We start from the raw sequence: 14176 nt of genomic DNA, 5'->3' as shown, positions 1-14176 counted from the left end.
TGTTTTCTGTGTCAGGTTTTGATTCTGCCAACACTACTAACAGAGATTCCTATTAAAAGTCAGGTTTATGGAAAACCTCTTTAATTATAATAATTCAAGTTGATCACCGATACTGACCTCTGAAATTATAGAAAATTGATGGGGAAAATTCGGTAAACATAATAAGTAATCAAATAACAGTAGAAACTGTGGAATCCGGATAGGGCCACGCACTTCACTATCGCATCATCGCACCATCGAGGTTTAGGTCGATAGTGCGATGAAGAGATAATGCGATGACGATGAGGCGATGGTGCGATAGCGATGAAGTGATGGTGCGATAGCGCGATGACGATGATGCTATAGCGCGACAATGCGATGACGATGGTGCGATAATGCGATGGTACGATGACGCAATGGTGCGATGGTGATGACATGATGATGCGATGACGATGGTACGATAGTACGATGACGATGAAGCGATATTCACTATCGCTCAATCGTGCTATCGCACCATCGCCATCGCATTATCGCGCCATAGTATCATCGCCATCGCGCTATCGCATCATCGCTTTATCGTTATCGCACCACCGTTTCATCGTTATCGCGCCATCGCATTATCGCGCCATCGACCTTTAAGTTGATGCTCGATGGTGCGATAGTGAAGTGCGTGGCCCTATCCGGATTCCATAAGAAACCCCATACCTCTATTTTATTAAAATTGAGACGATGTTAACTTTCATCATTTATTTCTCCCCAAATTTGCGTCAAAACTAATTTCAGATTTATATTAAAGAGAGCGCTAGAATTTTGCCAATTAAAGCAAACGGAACAATTTAAATTGACTATAGATAAATTTATTCTCCCTGTGTATCTTAATGTCAATCTCATCTTATCCTTTTTCCTGTAGGCGATTTGAATAAATTCTGCTTCGTAGGTATATATAAACAGTAGCGCAAACATTCTTCAACGAAATTCTACAGTTTCAACATATGATGACAATAAGGAACTCCAGTATCATTTTAATATCAATGTCAGAATACGTGTGTGTAGACATTACGGATGTATTTTGCTAAAAGTCTGATCTTCAATCTATTGTGAAGATTGAAAAGTTGGTCATTATTATACTTGTGAAAAAAGATTATTATGATTTTTTTCTAACAATACAGTAAGTAAGAGTTTACGAACAGTATTCAAGCTCTAAAGTCCATAAAACAATACAAAATAGGAGCAGAGCAAACATAGACCTCCAAAACATCAGATGCGGGATCAGGTGCCATGGATGAGTGAGCATACCCTGCCGACCGGTCACACCCGCCGTGTACTTCTTGTCATAATCGGGAAATAATGGGAAAATCCGTCGTCAATTCAGTGTGAATATAATTAACGGCCTAACAATGTAGTATGGAAAACGTCAGTCAGCATTCGATTTAATGATAAATTCTTTTTGATGACAAGGTCATTGCACCTACCATAGAAGTTACGAAATGATGACTTTAAACGAGACTGCCGATATTATCATTTCAGCAACCTGCTTGTCAATAATTTACCTCTTTTTTTTTTTAAATTGTTCTTATGTAAAATATGCTCTTGTGTATTAAATCAACTGAAAGATAAAAACCTTTATGCAGTTGATGAAGGTATATTGCCTCATAAGTAAGCTAAGTTGACGATTGAAAAGTTAAAGTCATGTCGTTTTTCATAAAGCTTGGTTGGTAGAATACCATCAACGTCTTTTTCAAGTGAAATAACTAAATATGAAACAGATGTGTCGGACAGAGATCAATTTAAAAATTATTTCAAACAATACAAATAGTTTGTTGCCAACTAACGCAACTATACATAACGTTAGTTGATACTGTATCATAGTAAATAGTTATAGCATTGATCTTTTATAAAGATTTTTATGTTTTCTAGGCTTTAAAAGAATTTTTGAAAGTTTTCTGCGGCGCATATTTTATGATTTAACAAATTTATAATGTTTGATTAATTTATAATTGAAGCTATTGCAATGTTTCGTATAAGTATATGCACATTGTCATATTTAAAAAAAATGTAAAATGTAAAATGTTCTCATTTCTATTATTCTATGACATAACATCGCCATAAATGATTTTGCCATCTACAAGTACTAATTTAACTTTTGATATGAAACATTTTAAGGACAATCGTATCCCTGCAATTAACAAACTTTCTTTAAGTACAATCAAGTTTTTTTGCAACATACTTTTGATATTGTAAGGAAGTCCATGAATTATCTTATAAAATGAAAAGTATTATTTTAAAAAATAAAAGAAAATTAAGAGTATTAGTTTTAAAAACGACTGAATGTTTTGGCAACGCTTTCAGTCATATTTGTGCTTTTGATATTTGTTTTGATATTTTATTACAAGTGGCTTTAAATCTCCCTATGAATAGTATTTATTCTATATTAAAAAAAAAAAGAAATAAATCTATAATCGGGAAAAAGTACAATCTCCTAAAAAACAATAAATTAGAAATAAATCTATAATCGGCAAAAAGTACAATCTCCTAAAAACACAATAAATTAAAAATAAATCAATGCAAAACAGTACAATCTCCTAAGTATATGTTGGTAAACTTTTCCCAAGTACCATGAGATTTGGTGCCGAGCGAAGCGAGGGACCAAATCGAATGGCGAGGGGAAAGTTTAACAACATACTTAGTACATACTTCACACGAGAAATTAAGCCCTTTGTGTCTTTGTCTATTTGATTACAAATCTTTATTCAATCAAGATAAGTAGAGTTTGACCCTAACTATTGCCATTTTGTACAGGCCCAGATGTGACAATTATACCCTTGGGGTAAAATCTACCTGTCAGGTGACGGTCTACAGTGAGTAGTTTTCAAACACAATACAGGTTCATTTCTGTAGATTCAAATATCTCTGTATGAAGATAGTCATGTCATTTTGATGGATTTAAGTCAGGAGCATTTTATTTTTGTGGACATTATTAAACATTTGTTTTTGGTGGTAAAATTGATAAATTTCTCCTGAAAGCAAAGAATTCCACAGAGAACTAAAAGCAGGAAAAGAGAGGTTTACGGTTGGATATACATGTACACTACTTAAGCAATAAAGGACGGTTCCAACGTATTTGAACTTCTTTAAAAAATCATAATTAGATTTTTTGCTGTTACCAAATCAGGCCATACATGTATCTATTTAATTGGAATCAAAGAAGAAATTGAATATTATAGTAAGTCAAATGTTTAACTTATTGTTCTTTATATCACTTCTCAATGCGATAATTCTTATTAAAGTAACAATGTAAATGGAAATCCTAAATAATTACTACACATTTTTTTACATTTGATTTTAATTAATTTTTTTCATGTTTTAATTTCGGCTAAAGTTGAATACAGGAAGTAAGACAGAGGAAGAGAAAGAGGTCTTTTTTCCTGCATGTACTAATTTATGTAACTATGTACATTTTTTTTCACTATGTAGCACATCAGGTCCATTATTCATTGTTTGGTGACCTTGCCCTGTGTCCATGATTGTAACCTATCATTGGTAATGATTTGCTCAATAATTATGCACACAATGGCAGAATCGCCCAACCATGAAGCTTAGGCTTGGGGTGTACCAAGTGATTTGGTGGTTTATTCCCCGAATGGCTACTCGGAAATAACAACAAGTAATTATCACACTCAATTAAGGGGCCCTCTAAGGGGTACAGGTACACTGTAAAATAAAATGGATTTTGAAATTTTATTTAATTTGAGCACTGGTGTCAATAGATATTTTGTATACATATTTTTAAACATATAATTTTACAAGCACAAAACATATTAAAATCATCTTGGAAGTTCTATTGTATACCAGCACTGGTTTTCACATTATAAATTAAATAGCACTGTTTCACTTTCATATCACACACATTTACAATATTACAATTTATTTAGTCCATCTCCATATGTTTCATCACAACTAAGGGATCACTAGTATCCAAGATGAAGAAGTTCAGATGCAGAGTCTGTGTTATTAACTTAGGGATTCCTTAAAAATCAAAGTGATCTGTTTTTATCTCGAATCGTCTATATTTATTCAGAAAAAAATATTCATAAACTTCTGTATTTTGTGATGATTAAAAGAATGTTTTAATAATAAAAAATTAATTAAAATGATAAATAAATGAATTAAATTAGAAAAAACTTTATAGAAACACTTAATTTATCATACATAAATATCTAATATTATTTTAAGAAAAAATCATTTGTGTTAACTTATTTAAAAGAGTGTGAAAATGTAGCATAAAAAAGGGATAATAATTTGTAAATTCTCAATCATTACTATTGAATAATTTGGAGAAAAAAAATAAAATTAAAGGTAAAATAGAAAAATTATTTTTCTTAATCTTAATTTTATCTATTTATATTTTTCTTAATCTTAATTTTATCTATTTATATTTTATATATATCTATTTTTTTTTTATTCAGTATTTTTGGGGGGAAAAACAACCCTTATTTAAAATAAAATTGAATGAATATATCTGATTTATAAAATATTGCTTATCCAGGTAAAAACAGGTAAGTCTACCTGTACCCCTTAGAGGGCCCTTTAATTGAGTGTGATAATTACTTGTTGTTTTTTCCGAGTAGCCATTCGGGGAACACACCGATTTGGTAGCAGCAAAAATCCTTTGTTCGATTTGTGAAACATGTACTAAGACACGTGAGTGGGATCAGGTGCCAAGAAGGTGAATGTATCTCCTGTCATCCGGGCACGTCAACGAGACTTCCGAACTGAATAGATAACAGTAGATGACTGTAGTCAACGTGAATATAAAAGTAAGGGGTTTTAAAAGTGATTAAAATCATCAATTCCTTGTCTTAAGAGGCATACCATTCTGAAATTTACATTCCTATATTTATATTCTTTTGTTCCTTAACGACGTTCGATCCTGATATTTAAAGTCTTAAACTTTTTTTGCCAAGTATATTTTAAGTTTCCACATACATAGCTTAATAAAAATTCAAATCAAAAAATGGGGGTCAATATGCTTCTTTTGGCGCTACGATACATTTAATATGACCTTCTTGCACTGAAATTTGTGTCTTACTAAAAATTACACCTTCGACGTTTTCCCTGCAATATTTTTATCCAATTAAAGCAAAAAACAAAATGAACTCTAAGTCTGTTTAAAAAAAAGACACTTTAAAATTGTAACTAAGAAAAAGTTTCAAATTACTTCGCATTATCAATTATTTGACCTTTCCGCACTAATAAAATGTGATTTTTCTGGCATTGAAAATTTAATAAGCAAGAAAATTATTTTAAAGTCTTAAACTTTTTCTGAATTTAAGCAAATAGGTCAAAGTTACCTTGAATATTTAGAAAAGAACATCAAATGTGGGGGTATATGATGTTAATTTTCAGATATTACTCAAAAAGTGTCAATTTTACGTTAAATTTGGCTCAATTTTTTCCCGTGTTTTCAGAATATTTTTACTATATTTGTCACACTTTGTTGATAGAATTCATAAGAAATAATGTAATAGATATTTCAGAACCAGCATGGCATATTTTACTGCAAAAAACAGCTTTGTGTGCAACCAGCATGGAAAAATAGGAATCCAAAATAATTCGATTTAATTGCTTAAAATTAAATCGCGTTATTAGAGAGGCCCATATTCGGGGTTATCGGGTCATTAGTACTTCCCCGCTCTTTCAACTTATGGTATTTTAGTCTAATACTAGTTACTTCCTTTTTCCGATATAGAATTAATGGTAGCAGACATATCCTGCATCTCAAGATAAAAATTTGTTTATTTATTTTATATTGTGTTAAAAAATTCATGTTACGCATGAAATTTACGGATATTGTTTCTAGCAATTTTTATTTTTGTGTGTATTTGCATCATTATGTACATGACTTTTCGGATGTTTTTCGATTTTGAAAAACCACATGCGTAATATAAAACAGAAAAGTCGTAACGCTTAGTCAATATTTGAGCAAAATATAATAATAATAATTTTATTAACAAAAGTGTCTAAGTCGTAACGCTGAGTCAATATTAAAAATAATAATAATAATAACTTTATTATAAGACCTATTTCTATATTGTATTTCTTATTCCAAAGTTGGTAGTTTCAGAAAATGCCTAGAGTTAAACCCGCTGTCAAGCCGGCGAAGCGGAAATAAGCACGTACGGGTGGACCTAAACCAAAAAGTGGGATCAGTCGAATCTACAGAAGTTTCGTCAGAGGAAAACATACCCTGTACAGACATTATTGTTACCATGGTTACGACAAGTGTGGTTACTTTTTCAACTAGTTCCAACAATGAATCTAATGTCAATGTAGAGACTGCCAATCATGTTGATACAAAAGGTAATGAGATCGATGGTATATGCGGTAGTTTGGGGGCAATTGCTACAGAATGAATCAAACAAAAAATGTTAAGGCCGAATACATTGATTTAGGACAGCTTCTATCCAATCCGGCCCGATGGTTAATAAGCAAACACTAACAGTCTCTAATGGTCAAGTATTAATTGAACCGAAATGGGCTACAGTTAAAATTACAAATGTACATCAGTAGACTTACGCATTTTTGATTTTCTCTTAAGTTTATGCCGCAGTACACTCTACAGAATTTCTTTTTTGGCTTGTTTAAATACATCCACACTGTTTTTCTAGGGGCTAGCAGGTAGGCTGTCAGAATGAGGTGGAAGTTTTATAATGAGCAATTTCGAATGAGAATGGCAAGAAATTCAAGTGTTTCATGAAGAATAGTTGATTAGGAGCTTAAGCTACTGTACATGGTACCATCGTTTATTGGTCCGGTGCAAAAACCTTCAGGGGGGGGGTGTTAAATGCTATGACTATAACAATTATCTGGTTTGTGTAAAACAGCAGTGCCATTATTTACATAAATGTTTGAACTATAGCGGGCCTTATCCATGTAAAGAGGCCCGTCTGCTAAATATCAATATGCTTCTAGAGATTTTTCAGGTCAAAGATACCCATTATAATACAGGAACCAGGGACCTTCATCAAGACCACCCCAGTCTTGAGCATGATTCCCCAGTGCACCACAATCTGCAGGACCTAGGTTATTCCCCAGTTAAAGCAGAAGTTCTTGCAGCTTATTTACAAAACTCTGATTATAATAGGAAGAGTTCAAAAATTTTGCTAAAGGGGTTTTATCAAGTTTTCTAAATTACAATAGTCCAAAAGGTAGCTACTAATTGTTTTAATTTAAAGTCAGCTAGAGATAATGAGCTTGGAATTCTGAAAAAAGTTTTAAAAACTAATGCTGGAAGAGTTACTGGCCCATTCCATTCAAGACCCTTTCCCAGTCTAAGGCTTTCATTCACCTGTAGGTTTAGTACTGAAAAAAGTTGGATCATTTAGGTTGATTAATCATTTATCTTAACCGGAAAACTCGAGTGTTAATTTCTTTATTGATCCATCTTTCTCCTTAGTCAATTACTCCTCATTAGATGATGCGGTTAGGTTACTAAGTTTGTTGGGTAAGGGGGCCTTGATTGGTAAAATGGACCTCAAGTCTGCATTTAGGTTGCTTCCTGTTCACCCAGCAGATCTTTGAGCTTTTAGGTTTTAAAACAAATATTTTGTGGTGTCTTGTAGTCTTTTTGAGGAATTTTCATCATATTTGGAATGGATATTGAAGCAACAGTCTGGACAGAAATCATTACTTATATGATTTTTTGTTTCCTGGTAGGGCAGGTAGGAATATATGTGACGAACTCATGTCATTCTTTGTGGGGCTATGCGAGCAGTTAGGTGTCCCCTCAATAGCCGATGATAAAACAGTGTGGCCTTCCACTCCCCTGACCTTTTTGGGTTTTGAGTTATATTCGGTTGAAATGATGTTAAGAATCCCAGTTGAGAAGTACGTAGAATAGTTTAAAGGATTTGATCAACATTTTTATGTCAAGAAAGAAGGCTACTCTAAAGGAATTTAAGGCTCTTGCAGGTTTGTTGAATTTTTGTTTGTGTGTCACTCTGTCAGGCCGGGCATTCACTAGGCATAATTTATGACATCATGCAAGGGGTCTGTAAACCACATCGCTTTATTAGGGTTTCTGTGGTGGTAAAGGAGGACTTGGAAGTGTGACTTACTCTTTTTAGATTTGTTTAATGGCTGCTGTTACTTTCCACAAATTGACTGGGTAGATGATGATCAACTCCAATTATTTACTGACAGTGCATGGAATTCAGAATTAGTTTGTGGTGCTTTCTTTAAGAATCATTGGTTGTTTTTCAAGAGACCAAGTGAATGGGTTGGTACTGAAGTAATGAGGGACATTTTTTAGCTTGTTCCAGTTTAAACAATATACAGTTCAAGGCTTGTCTTATTATCGTGTGGGTCACATCCGATTTGGCATCCTGATGAAAAATAGATAATAGAATTTATGGCTAGTTGTTCATTAAAGTATCTGTCATCTGCTACAGTATTTTATTTAAACAATATTTTATTATGAATTAACATAATAGGTTTGGACAGCAGGCACTGCCTATATAAGTCTTTTCCACAATACAAAGATCTGCTACGGTAAGAACATATCTGTCAGGTACAAGCTTTAAATGTAAACTTGATGGTACTTGAGACTTTGTTATGAAAAAGATGGTGGTAGGCATGTCAGGACTGCAAAGTTCTGTAGATTGCCAATTATATCAAGAATTAGGTCGTTGGGGATCAAAAGTTTACAAGAGATAAATAAGAATACAAACCTCAAATTCATTGATGGCTAAAGACTCAATTGGTTGTATTACTTTTTAAGCACCTCAAGCAGTATAGCTTGATAGATTTTCTAATACCTTTATGCAAAATCTTATTTTAAATATGATCATTTTTGTTTACAAATATTTCAGAGGGTGTAAGAATATGTATTTTTGGATCGGCAATAATATGGTATGATTTTGGTTATGCTAGTCAAAATGGGGGGTTCAGTTTGGGTTATCCACATTGAAAGCTAATAGCTGGTGGCAGGGAAAAGGCGGCATGAGATGTTGACATCTCCTCCCAAAAATCAAATTAATGTTAAGGTATGAAGATACCCCACAATTATAATCTGGTTCTGCATTGCGATGGCAACGACATTGGTCAAATTCCATCATGTGTTTTGCATTATAGCATAAATAATTCTTTTGATTCAATTTTAGTTATGTTACCAAACACCAATTATTGGAAATTATTTGGTCTCAGTATTACCTAGATTGATTTGGCATAAAACTAGGGACAACCATGCTCTTAATAAAGTCGGGTTTCAAGTTTATAGCTTTGTTGTAATGAAACTTCTGGCACATCAAGAGGGATATATTTGTTGCCCAGAGTTCACTTTGGTTGATCATACTCTACTTTAAGAGGATGGGGTGCACCTGTCAGAGCAAGGCAATGAGATATTTGTTGAAACTTTGAGGAAAGCATTGCATAATTTTATAATGTCAAGGGTGGGCTTTAATGGCCATGGCACGTCTATTTCACTGACTAAATAATGTAAAGCAAACTAAAATAGACACACAATAGATGTTACTAATGTGATTGTTTTATACTCATTTGTCTTGGTATGCAATGTTAATTTATTTGCTTTGCCTTTCTATAAAAAGGAGGGGGGGGGGGTAATCATAAGCGTTCAGCTACCGCCATTGTGGCGGTGGACACATAGTGTCCATTGGCGCAATCTTTAGCTGAACTTAAATAGGGTTATATTTAGTGAGCATCTGTTCCCAGGGCTCGCTACAACTGTACATAATTATTTTCAATATGTGTGAAATTTCAATTTGCTTATTTGTGTCAGACTGGATGAAACATTTGCAATGTATTATTTGCCAGTAGGTTGCTTAACAGTTTCATTTGTATATTTGCCTATTTCATATTCATTTCTATATTTGCCTATTTCATGATGATTTTCATTTACATGTAATTGCCATTTGCCATTTGGGTTGTCAAAATCGCCCAATGTATTTGCCCATTTCATGATGATTTTCATTTACATGTATTTGCCATTTGCCATTTGGGTTGCCAAAATCGCCCAATGTATTTGGGTCGGTAACCTTGGTTACGATTGTAACCAGTAACTAAATGTAATTTCCTGAAAATTGTAGTGCTGCCATGGCCATTATTCGCCATTAAACTTTAAGAAATTTATATATGTGTGGTTTTCTCTAATAATTCGATTTAATTGCTTAAAATTAAATCGCGTTATTAGAGAGGCCCATATTCGGGGTTATCGGGTCATTAGTACTTCCCCGCTCTTTCAACTTATGGTATTTTAGTCGAATCCTTGGGACTTCCTTTTTCCGTTAGAGAATGAAGGGGAGCAGACATATCCTGCATCTCAAGATAAAAATTTGTTTATTTATTTTATATTGTGTTAAAAAATTCCCACCCACCAACACCCTGTATGTAATGTATGAATATATAAAATAGATTGTCTGTTTGGTGTCAATTTTCTGCTGCTTGATTTTTCTATTTTCAGCCTTGTACATGTCTTAGCTCAACACCAAACTTCGTCATGGCGCACAGCATGGCCGTAACCTCCGATGGCTGTTGATGTAACCAACCATTACTGTACCCACACCAATGAAGTTACAATTCTCTAGATGCGTTCCACAATCTGTCATTGGACTTGAATGGATTTATATGTGTACCTTGTACTAGTACATCTCTTAGTTCAACACCTAACTTCGTCATGGCGCACTGCATGGCTGTAACCTTCGATGGCTGTTCATGTAACCAACTGTTACCGTACCCGCACCAATGAAGTTACAATTCTCTAGATGCGTTCCACAATCTGTCGGTGGACTTGAATAGTGATTTATATGTGTAGTGAGTATCTTGCCCCAGTGATTACTATTGGCTTACATGTGACTGATTTTCGTACGATTCCCGATTTGTATGTATAACAGATGGAATAAGACTATGCAATCTTTAGCTGAACTTAAATAGGGTTATATTTAGTGAGCATCTGTTCCCAGGGCTCGCTACAACTGTACATAATTATTTTCAATATGTGTGAAATTTCAATTTGCTTATTTGTGTCAGACTGGATGAAACATTTGCAATGTATTATTTGCCAGTAGGTTGCTTAACAGTTTCATTTGTATATTTGCCTATTTCATATTCATTTCTATATTTGCCTATTTCATGATGATTTTCATTTACATGTATTTGCCATTTGCCATTTGGGTTGTCAAAATCGCCCAATGTATTTGCCCATTTCATGATGATTTTCATTTACATGTATTTGCCATTTGCCATTTGGGTTGCCAAAATCGCCCAATGTATTTGGGTCGGTAACCTTGGTTACGATTGTAACCAGTAACTAAATGTAATTTCCTGAAAATTGTAGTGCTGCCATGGCCATTATTCGCCATTAAACTTTAAGAAATTTATATATGTGTGGTTTTCTCTAATAAAGAGTACTGTTATAGTTCTAAAGGGAAAAACTGATGATTTTCGTCTCAAAAACTTTCCACCACAAAGTATAGTCCCTAGTTTAATTCAACTTGAATGGAATTTAATCGCGGTTTTTTCATTGAATATAGTTCAATTTGCATTGTAGAATTCAGATTTAATGTTAGAATTTAAAAATGATGCAGAATTTTATAAATAAAGGACATGACCAAAATCCACTCAAAAAATCAGGATCGAACGTCCTTAAGCAAAGATAACACCTGATTATTTGCACGTTTTCTGTTGTTTATGAATCAACTGTCAATGTAACAGGAGGATATTATCAGTTATTATGATTACTTGAAGGGATGACATTTAAACAGATGTGTTATAGCTGGTAAACATTCATAATTAGCATCAAATGTCCAGGATGTAATGGAATTGAAATAAAATAAATAAATAAAAAGGGATGGGAATTATATTAATAAATGTCATTTTAATATGTTGTATAATTCGTGCACACGTGTCACTGAAGCGGATATCTATTTAATGATTCGTAATTGTTTATATAAAGCTTATTCTTCTAAGTGTTTTTCATCTGTAAAACCCAATAAAGATATTTTCTAAAATAATAAGTATTCGTGGAATTTATAATGGCAAAATACTTCAGAGGAAAATTGGTTCTTCTTCTTATATGTTACATGAGAAGCATTTCAGCAGGTATTATGCTCTTATGTAGATTTTGCACTTAGCTTCTTTTTTTAAGTTTAATTAAACATTTTTTAGAAGATACTTATTTATGATTTAAATCAGAAAAAACAGTTCCGATTATTTAACTTGTATATTTTGCTAAATTTCACATTGCAAGTCAAGTGGCCAAGAGGAAGCTATACATTGGTCAGACCAAAGACCGGATGTCCACCGGGCTGGCTGGAGGGGTGGCGACACCAGGATAATGAGGACGACAACAACAAGAATCAACTAGCTGATGGACATCACTTCTCAGGTATTAAAAAAAAGTCAATTCACGAGTAAAGACTTTATTAAATTTTACCAATTTTAAGAATTTAAACGCCTTGTACATTTCACTTTCTACATTATTTTAGCATTTGTTTGTTTAAAACTTTTACACATCAAGCTGATGCATGAAACGTAAGTCTTTGATAATCGTATAAATCAGATATTTGTACTAATATTCAATTCATTGATAAATATCTTTCTCAGATTTTATTAAAACAACTTAATAAATTTACGAGATTTTATTGATGCATACATTAACTTTAACATATTAAAGGTGGTTTTAAGAATCAGGAGATTTCTTGCACAGGTTCCTTTGGCAGAAACATGAAGTTCGAGTATTGTACCAAAGATCCCAATGACATAAACGACGAGGGGATCTGGCCAGCTGGAAACTACTGCATTCTTAAGCACGGGACTAGCTGTCCTCCCTCGGGTAAAACTTTCCACCTTATTTTGCAATGCATTTAATCTTGTTCTTGTAGAAAGTTTTCTTAATCAGTGTTCGATTTTATCTTAAATGTAACATTAGGTTTTAAAAGTGGAAGTATACACTGGGATGATGAGGATTCTAGGAACAAGAACTCTTATGGCGGAACACTGCCGACTGGAACGTATAACAGGAATACTAGGATAGAATACTGCTGCAGGTATGCCAAAATTAACCATATAAAATATCTAATTAATGAAATGTTCACATTGCCAATTCCTTCATTTGAGCCCCATCATAATTACGCCTTGCTCTATCAGCAGCAATTTTGCAAATACACATGTATATCCTATCATTAAAATGGTTCTCAAATACAATTATGGCTAAGTTATGGATAACCAGATATTCCAAAATTATGTTTCCATTACCTTTAAAAATTTTACAGTGTTTGTCTGATAATGCTCACAAAGATTTTGTCGAAATTTTGCCAAAATGCATATTATTGCTATGGTCAGATTAAGATTATCTTTATACTATCAATTGAATTAACTTGATTGTAATGCATATTCACTTTCAAACGCAGAGAAGACGGTTCGTATACCAATGAGATAAGGCTACCGACGGACAAACCCTTCTATCTGTTAAGATTTACGTCACAGTGTCAGGTGATCAGGGGGATGTACGTAAGAGAGGAGAAGGTACATTTTGATGACGAGGATAAAAACAACAAAAACTCTGTAACCGGAAGTTATCCCTACGGAGCCGGGGGAAGAAACCACAATCTTTATTACTGCTACTATTCTCCTCTTTAAATCAAATCATTGATGTTGATTGCATCAATCTACCATCTTTTGAATAAAGATTTATTCAATGTGATTTTGTTTTCTTTAAATTTGTTTTATATCTTACAAAAAAGCACATATTAATCTGTTAATTGGAATTTCCATGGGTACCAATTGCGCTCCGTTATTAGCAGACCTATTTTTGTATTCATATGAAGCAGAATTTGTGCAAAATCTTATGATAAACCTGATGACTTTAACTTTTCTATCGTCAACTTCCCTTACTTATGCAGCAATATACCTTCATCACCTGCATACAGATCTATATATCTCAGGTTATTCGGTACGCAAGAGCATGCTCTACGTATGAACAATTTCTAAAACGAGGTAAATTATTGACAAACAAGTTGATGAATCAAGAATATTAGCAGCCTCGTTCAAAGTCGTCATTTCGTAACTTTTATGGTCTATACAATTACCTTGTCAGTAAATACAATTTATCATTCAGTCAAATGCTGACTAACGTTTTTCATACTAATTGTTAGTCTATTGTTTACTTACTGAATAAACGAGG

General features: G+C 33.4%; 1 protein-coding gene and 1 long non-coding RNA gene across 2 annotated transcripts; both read left to right on the top strand.

The window, feature by feature from the left end:
• Window positions 1-5786: 5786 nt before the first annotated feature.
• Window positions 5787-10154, top strand: LOC134269782 (uncharacterized). The gene is made up of 2 exons (XR_009992642.1): window positions 5787-8428; window positions 8535-10154. It is a non-coding gene; the product is annotated as an uncharacterized LOC134269782 (long non-coding RNA).
• A 1842-nt stretch (window positions 10155-11996) lies between these two features.
• LOC134269780 (uncharacterized) lies at window positions 11997-13698 on the top strand. The gene is made up of 5 exons (XM_062751990.1): window positions 11997-12093; window positions 12242-12379; window positions 12701-12826; window positions 12923-13040; window positions 13404-13698. The coding sequence occupies exons 1-5, from the start codon at window positions 12027-12029 to the stop codon at window positions 13630-13632; spliced, it is 678 nt and encodes a 225-aa protein (XP_062607974.1). The 5' UTR covers window positions 11997-12026; the 3' UTR covers window positions 13633-13698.
• The last annotated feature ends 478 nt before the right edge of the window (window positions 13699-14176 follow it).

This window comes from Saccostrea cucullata, unplaced genomic scaffold, assembly GCF_032062105.1.
Source record: "Saccostrea cucullata isolate Sc308-1 unplaced genomic scaffold, CSIRO_AGI_Scuc_v1 ctg2016, whole genome shotgun sequence".
In the NCBI taxonomy this organism is placed as follows: domain Eukaryota; kingdom Metazoa; phylum Mollusca; class Bivalvia; order Ostreida; family Ostreidae; genus Saccostrea; species Saccostrea cuccullata.
Note: the sequence above shows the minus strand (reverse complement) of the source record. Positions and strands in the feature narration are given on the sequence as shown.